Raw genomic sequence first — 8,597 nt, forward strand, 5'->3', positions numbered from 1 at the left:
TAATATAGAAATCTTTGATCATCCTTATTTTTAAAACTAAAGTAGTCAGGCTCCTGAAACTTAAACCAAATTATTTAAATAAGTTTACACCAAACATAGATTCTTTGAAACACTCACAAAAAAAAAAAGATTTTTAATACCATTTGGCATTAGAACCACTTTAGATCAAGACAAGAATGAAAACTGCGATAATAAGATTTAATTACTCTGTCCCGCAAACCCAGTTGTGTACTGTATGATGTGCAAAAGGGACGGCCAGGTCACAGCACCATTATGCCATAATTGCCACAGAGAGTGATGAATCTTTTAAAGATTCAGTCACCCTGAAAGCTTTTTTTTTTTAATCAAACTACCTTAAAATAAACCTGTAACTGAGCCACCTGCAGGAATCTATTTTTTACATCAGCATTCATTTCAAATGATAAATTTGTTTGAAGAAAAAGGAATGAGACATGTTAAGGCTCATTTGGAACCCAAACTAATTGCAATCTGTAACCTACTTAATGCCAAATTGACACTTTCTATCAACGTCACTTATTATATACTTGTATAATCCAACTGTATACACATAATAGAATTGAATAAATACATTTTTTGTCTAATTTTTTCTATTTTTGGTAGCCTGCAAAATATTTATAATTTCAGTTTATTCTAGTTTGAAAAGCATAGCAAGTGAGAAGAATGAATGAATATAAAAACAGAAATCCACATCAACAAAAGCAATCTATTTTGCACATGCACTGCCTTTTAAAAGATCAGTCGCTGTTTGACCGTTTAACAGAAGAGCTAATTCAGCATTTTGACTTAAACTCCGTACCTTCCAGGGATTCAAAGCCATGGCTTCTCACTATGCATCGGTTGCAGCAGCAGCTCCAGGATCTGCTGTGCTTTGCAGACAGCACACGTACACCTGACAAGACAGCCAAGCAGCCATTTAGCTAATTCCCGTCAGGCTTGGCTCCTCTGTGGCAACAGCATTGGGTGGGAAATATGACGGAACTCTTGCCAATAACTAAGCATTAGCATATTTAACTGAACTGATAAAACTGTCAGCCATAGGGTGCCAGAATTGTGTTAGTGAGTCTGGCAGCACAACACTTATAATTCATAACTGAAAAAGAGAAATCAAGACGCAGACTACATACCTCCCCAAATCATCACAGTGGAACTGAAGCAACGTGAAATCTCTGTCTCTCTACTCTACCTTCAGATTCTGGAAACTTGATTTCATAATAAAAATGCTTTTCATCTCAAAAGAAGACTTTGGCCCATTTAGCAATGGCCCTGTCGCTTTTTCTTAGCTCAGTTAAGACACTTCTGACATTGCCTCTGGTTGAGAAGTGGCTTGATATAAGGAATGTGACATTTAGCTTCCATGTCCTAGATACCTCTGTGAATGGTGGCTCTTGAAGCTCTGACTCCAGCTGCATGTCTTGAGAATCTCGAACAAACTGTTTTAAGGGCTTTGCTTCACAATCTAATTGTTTGTGCACATTTTTTCTACCAAAGTGTTTCCTTCCACTCAACTTTTGATGAAAATGCTTGGACACAGCACTCAGTGTAGAGCGAATTTCTTTAGGTTTCTAGGAAATGAATGGTAGTTTCTCATCAACTAAGCCATAATAATCCAAACGAACAGAATAAATACTTGAAATATATCAATCGGTATGTAATGAATCTATATATAATTCAGTTTTTGGATTAAATTAGCTAAATGAATTCACTTTTCAATCAATATTCTACTTAACAGTGATGCATCTGTAATGTATTTTAATATGTAGTCGGACAGCTCCAAACTGGAGGGATTGTGTCTTCTTACAGTCTCTCACATCCAGCCGACTTTATAAAGACCTAAATCGGATTGAATGAAACAACTTGTTAAACATGAATTAGGATGTATTCATCTCCGACTCTAACGGTGCTTTACTAAAGACTACAAAAACACGAACACCCAGAGGCGACTCACCCCCACCCTCTCCACCTTCCTCCACCTTCCTCCCCCTCCTCCATCCATCCGCGCTTCCTTCCTTTCTTCTCTCCCGCTGGATGGCGCGTTAGGAGCGTGTCCAGGAAGGCGCCGGGGCTCCTCTTCTTGTTCTCGGATGGAGACGGGCTGAGCAGGGTCTAGATCTGGCCGGCGCAGTCCACCTCCAGGATCCCACTGGAAGCCCTATAAAGCCGGAGAGGACAGCGAGAAGGGGAGACGCGGTAGGTAAAGGGGGGCCTTAATAATAACCTGTTGTTACAGTGTTTTTGTTTTTTTATGTGCGCGAGAAAAACCGCAACGCAAATACAGAAATAAATATAAACGGGGAATAAAGAGCGACCCGGGCAGTGTTGTTGGCTTGATTATGATGGTTTCTATTATGATTATTAAAGGAAAAACTTCAGATTATCTTCGGGGTGATATATCATCCACTGACCAGCCGTACTATTGTATTTCTCCTGCCTTTGGTTAATTGTAAATTCGATTTTTACACACAAGGGAAACGCGTGAGATTACCTAGTTTAGAGTTAGAGTCCTCATATTTATCTGGCAATGTATCCCAATTTTTAGAATTAGATCTTTCCTCTATTTAAATCCACAACAGAGGCTGCAGCATAATAGCAGTGACTAACTGCAATTCAATTACAGTCGTCGGCTGGAGCCTTTTGATTTAACCGAGAAGGGGTTGCGAGCGCCGCCCCAAGTCCGGACATGGAAACTCTGCAGAACATGGTTTTGACACACCAGGGAACTGGCTGGATGTAACCCACCAATAACAGCCTGTACTCCAATAACAGTTCTCCCACCGTGGCATGCACTGAATGCATTCATTCTGCAGCCATGGGGTGTTTACAGAGATCATCACCTTCTTACGTCATCTGACTTTTCTGAGGTTTAAAATAGGATTCCGCACAAATGAATCCTGCTTGCTTCATTTTATAAAGCAGAAGTGAAATCACACCTGCAGGGCATGAGAGGCGTGCAGGCAGGTGGTGATGTGCGCTGACAGAGCGGTGTCAGGCTCTGCGCATGCACACCTGTCTTCCTTTTTCTGCAATTTTTGCAAGGAAAACGGTGTTTTCAATAGTTCGAGCTTTGAATAATAAGGTTTTCCCTCGCAACTCCCTGTAAATTTGAGTGAATAAAAACATGGTTTTGAGCCAAGTTTCACCTGTTGTCAGATGTGGTTTTTGATGTGGGTGAAATGGCTTTCTGTCCAGGGGAGCACCATGAGGCAAAGAAATTGTCAGTTGCACACAGACTGATTTCTGTATGTTACTTACATAACCAGTCAATGGAAATACACTCATCCTGTGTTGTGCACAACAAAGGTCCTTTAGGAAGCATTGTTGTACATTACCAATAGCTAATGACACTGAAGTTGGTATCTGAGGTAGTGCTAAATTAAAAGGTTATTTTGGTATTTTTAAGGGGTCTGGACTAAACTGGGGTATCCTAGCTGGAATTCATACACATTCTTACTGGTCATACCTCGTGTGGATTATTCTATGCTGAACAGAGAATGTTTAAAATACAATTCACCAATTTGGGAAACCATTAATCTATTTGTGAAGAGAAAAATTTAAATGCTTTTCTGTCATTAAGACCAACTTTGACTGAGACAAACTTTAAAAGCAGAATATATGGGGTGGTCATACCTGGGAAGTCCTTAATAAAACGTAGTTTTCACATTGGGCTTTTATATAGAGAGTGGATGTGTGTTCGCTTGTATGAGGGAACCACCTCTGCCTGTAATGGATAAAGAGATACTTTAGAGGAGGTATTTACTAATATTGGTCAGCTTTATGATACACATTAAAGATTTTTTAAAAGAAAATTAACATGCTGCAAAAATTGCAACTAAACAAGGATAATTGATTCATTCGTTCATCTTCTATACTGCTCATTCCATTGTGGGTCACTGGGGAGCTGGTGCCTATCTCCAGCAGTCTACGGGCGAGAGGCAGGGTACACCCTGGACAGGGCGCCAATCCATCGCAGGGCAACAAAGAGACATACAGGACAAACAACCATGCACACACTCATTCACACTTAAGGGCAATTTAGAGAGATCAATTAACCTAACAGTCATGTTTTTGGACTGTGGGAAAAAGCTAGAGTACCCAGTTAGAACCCAGGCATTCATGGGGAGAACATGCAAACTCCATGCAGAAAGACCCGGGAGTCGAACCCAGGACCTTCCTAATGAAAGGCAACAGTGCTACTATTATTTTAGTAATTTTTCTTGTAGAATTTCATTCTTTCAATGTTGATTTGGACAGAAATCTTCATCGGTTATCATTATCAGGTATGGGCAGATCCATTTAATGTCCTATAAGATGTTCAGCAATTCCTACTTGCAGCACTATTGAATGAAAATTCATGAACAACAAATAATGTATAAGAAATGTGTATTTTAATGTACTACATACCATTAATTGCAGTTTCTCCTAAACTAGTAGTTGTTGCATAAAGAAACAACATATTTTGTGTTTTTCTACAGATCAACCAATCAGTATAACCCAGACATGCAATACCTCGCAGAAGTATTCATAACCTTTCAACCTTTTCACATTTTGTCACGTTACAGCAGCAAACTTCTGATGTGAGGTGAAAAGCCAGCACAAACTCTCAAAACTGAAAAGTGTGGTGTGATCTTCCCCATAGCATGATGCCACCACCACCATGCAGATGAATGTGTTCAGGGTGGTGTGCAGACTTCTCCCACAGATAGTGTTTTGCATGCAGAGCACAATCTTCCACATGTTTGCTGTGTCCCCAGAAGACCTGAGAAGGCAACCCACAAACAGAACTTCTTATGGGTTTCCCTCAATGGCTTTCTACTTAAAAACTCTTTCGAAAGGCCAGATTTGGGGAGTCCACAACTTATGGTTTTCTTGTCAACACATTCAGTCACCTGAGCTGTGAATCTCTGTAGCTCCTCCAGAGTTACCATAGGCTTCTAGGCTACTTCTCTGAATAATGCCCTCCTTGTCTGGCCTGCCAGTTTAGGTCCGGGACTTGCAACCTGTGGCTTCTGATGTGTTTAGGACTCATACTTGATAAGTTCTATTTTTTCGAAGAGTCATATAGGTTTTGCAGCTCTTTTTAAATGTTATTTCTTAATTCTTTTATGGTGATAAGAAAAAGAGAATAAGTGCAAGTGGAACAAACACCAAAGATATAAAGAAAAAAAAGAAAAAACATGTTAGCCTGTCAGCATTTGGTTTGTGCTTTTTGTTTCTGTATGAAAAGGGGATTTTTTTGGATGATTTAGGGGGTACAGTTGAACAGTAAGATAATAACAATAATCATTGTAATTATTATTTCGATAATAGCATTACTGGTATTATTAGTATTACTATTATAAAGGAAAAAAATAATGAAAAGTTGCTGACCCCTGGTTTAGGTCATGTCTTGCAGTTGTGCCATCCTCTTTCCATTTTCAGAGTATAAATTGCCCATCTCAGTGAGATTTTCAGAGTTTGGGATATTTGGGATATTATTTTGTCTGCTGTGGTTTTTAGACTGCTGTTTGTTCTTTAATGTTCTCTGATTCCTTCACAGAACACATGATTCAGATCAAATTACATACAGATGGACTCCATTTACTAATTAAGAGTCTTCTGAAGGCCATTGGTTGCACTGGATTTTATTTACCAGTATCAGAGTAAAGGGGACTAAATGCAAATGCATGTTGCACTTTTCAAAAATTTTTTTTGCAAAAAATATATGAAAATGTATATTTTCATACAAATTTTGTATTAGCATATAACACAAATAACATACTTTGTATTTTGTGGCTGTAACGTGGAACAATTTGGAAATGTTCAAGGGGTGTGAATAATTTTGCAAGGCACTGAAATCAAAAAGCATTTTGTAAAAGCAGAAATGTTGTTAGGAACTTGATGGTCTGATTATACTTTAAAGCCTTTAATAAAATTGCAGGAAACCTATGGAGCAGAGAAGGTGGAAGCAGCAAAGATTGTTTGTTTTAAACCTAGCTGAACTAAATCAGTAATTGACTTTGTTTTTCAGTTTCTGCTCTCACCTGCGATGTGTTTTCTTCATTCACTTTGTTGCATTTTCCCTCGCCTTGCCAGCCTTCTTGTCGCCCATCCATTGTCACTTTCTCATTGAGCATGCCTCTCACACTTCAACATACACAGAAGTAAACAGTTTTGTTTTTTTAATGATTCACTCAAGTTATTTTCAGCAAAGCTCTGACAGATCATCAGTTCCAGTCTCCCTCTTGCTTTCCTTTCTCATTTTAACCCTGTCTCTTGATGTTTCTCCCTGCAGATCCTGCATCATCTGAAGGTCTCCTGCATTTCTTCCAGGGCGTGTCACTGGGATTCTGTTTACCATGCGTGCTCTAAAAGGCGTGTAACCCTTTCAGCGTCTTCAGTGTGCTTTCGTCTCCATGCATTCTTCAAGGGCAGAGATGGGCTCGGTCGGAGCCGAGCGCCGCAGGCCCACGCTGGCCCAGGCACCTGAGGAGTGGGACGGGTGGAGGGATCGAGGAATGGCTGGATGGAGGGATGCGGGGAGGGAGGGCTGGAGAGAGGGAAGGGAGGGTGGCGTGGTGCACAGCTACAGCTTCGATTCGTACCAGCTGGAGGAGGAGGAGAACAGTAAAGATGCCCCAGAACAAGGAGTGCTGGCTCTGTCTGAGCCCGGTGAGCACCTCTGACCTTCTGTGTGTGTGTGTGTGTGTGTGTGTGTGTGTGTGGGTGTGTGTGTGTGTGTGTGTGTGTTCTGTACTATTTATAAAAAGACAGCAGAGGAACAAAGTGGATTTAATGTTGTATATGAGGAGTTGAAAGAGCAGGATATTAGAAAATATGAAAGAACAGTGTGTAACCACCACTGGAGGCCCTGCTGTAATTCTTGGATTGGATGGTGCTTTAATCATGAACATTTCCAAGGGATTTCATCCTCTTGCTCTTGTACTAGCATGAAATAAAATGCACACAGGCTCCAATACTTGTGCTGCAAGTATTTCCTCACAGTAAGGATATAACATTTCTTCCTTATTGTATAAATTTATATCAGGAAGTAACCTGGATGGTACTTTTTAAAAAGTTTTTTTTTAATTATTCTTGTATGAAATAACTCAGGGTCAAATACAGGTGTGTGATGAGCATATCCAGATTATGGTGGAGGAGAAGAGAAGAACGTTGTGGAGAGGAATATGATTTGTGTAAAACAAGGAGGGCAGTCCTGTTAACACATAATTGCTATGTTGCCTGGTTACACAGGTTGCACAAAGGCCATTTTAATTAGATCATGTGAAGGACACACAGAGAAGGCCCTGGACGGTCTTTCTGTGCTCCCAGACGTTCATCTGTTTCTAGTTTCTCAGCACTGTTTCCTGTGGTCTTCCTCCATTTACCTTCCGCCTCTGTTATACAACATAGCTTCGAGGGTAAAAAATAGAAAACTGCTATATTTTCATTTTTTCACAAATTTACACTGACTAATAACACAGCTGGATAATGAAGAATAGATTTCCACTGTAGCATGTCACAAAATACACATTTAAAAAGAAAATCGCACTGAAGTAAAAGACTGCTGATTCAGGTCTGTTTGTACTTGGATGGATGACATCACAAGGGGCACAAGCTTGGGGTTAGAAAACAAAATGGCTGATGAGAATTTGAGTTGCAAGGGGTTTAGCCTTACATCTTTAACCTAGTTTGACTAATTCTCAAGTAATAGTGGATTCTGACGTGGATGGGGAAGCTGAAGCAAACAGTGACAATGAAAACGATCTTTAGAACTTTAACTGACACAAATCCGTTTATATTCCAGCTTGAATTTTTCCATCTGATTGGATTTCTGTATATATTCCATTCTCATTCTGAAAGTAAATGTGGTTTCCTGCTTGTATCACCCTAAACAGATTTGTAGTTTGCCAGTACAGTGGTACCGAAGACGTCTGAATTCTAACTACATAACCTACCTAACCTGAACAAGTTCTGTCTTTTTACTTCTTCCCCCTGGTGTTGACAGAAATGACGGGGCATGGTGTTGGCTATACTGGAGGGGCTAACTGGGTAAGATTGGGCTCACTATAATCTCTTTGCAAATCCGCATTGAGCAGGCTATATGGTATTTTAACAATTGACAAAATGATGGTTGGAGATCTTTAAAAACGAAAGGTGGCTATTCCAGTCTGCCCAGGTCCTCTTCACTAATGGCTTTCATGTTTTTTTTTTCCAGAAATCCGTGTAGTGTTCACACTCACAATGGAAACATTTTGCTGCCGCACCTTTAAAAGAGGAATTTAATAGATGACACAAAATTAAAGATAAAAAGTTTAAAAAACGGAGCAACTTGTAATAATTGCTTTACATCCTTACCCCTTTTGTGATGTCACAGAAGTATGTACGTGATGATGCCTATTTTTTAAGAAAAGTAATTTTATTCTAGATAACACAACAATTTATCACAAAATAGCAAAACAAAGAGAAAAAGTAACCATGACGTAGTGTTCTACGGGTGACAAACGTCCTGAAGTAAATTTGACTGATTTTACAGAACTAGCAGCTTAAAAACATTCTGTCCTAATTTATGTCCTATTTGGAAGTCAGGAGCCATCATCTGT

At 39.6% G+C, this 8,597-nt stretch overlaps 1 protein-coding gene across 1 annotated transcript in view; it reads left to right on the plus strand.

Moving 5' to 3' along the window:
- The first annotated feature begins 6,512 nt into the window (after window positions 1–6,512).
- The window catches only part of LOC124863073 (equilibrative nucleoside transporter 4-like), a 31,077-nt gene continuing 28,992 nt past the window's right edge, over window positions 6,513–8,597 (plus strand). Inside the window, exon 1 of the mRNA XM_047357325.1 lies at window positions 6,513–6,666. Coding sequence (XP_047213281.1) covers window positions 6,513–6,666 — 154 coding nt within the window. The remainder of the gene's footprint in view (window positions 6,667–8,597) is intronic.

Source organism: Girardinichthys multiradiatus, chromosome X, assembly GCF_021462225.1.
Source record: "Girardinichthys multiradiatus isolate DD_20200921_A chromosome X, DD_fGirMul_XY1, whole genome shotgun sequence".
Taxonomy (NCBI): Eukaryota; Metazoa; Chordata; class Actinopteri; order Cyprinodontiformes; family Goodeidae; genus Girardinichthys; species Girardinichthys multiradiatus.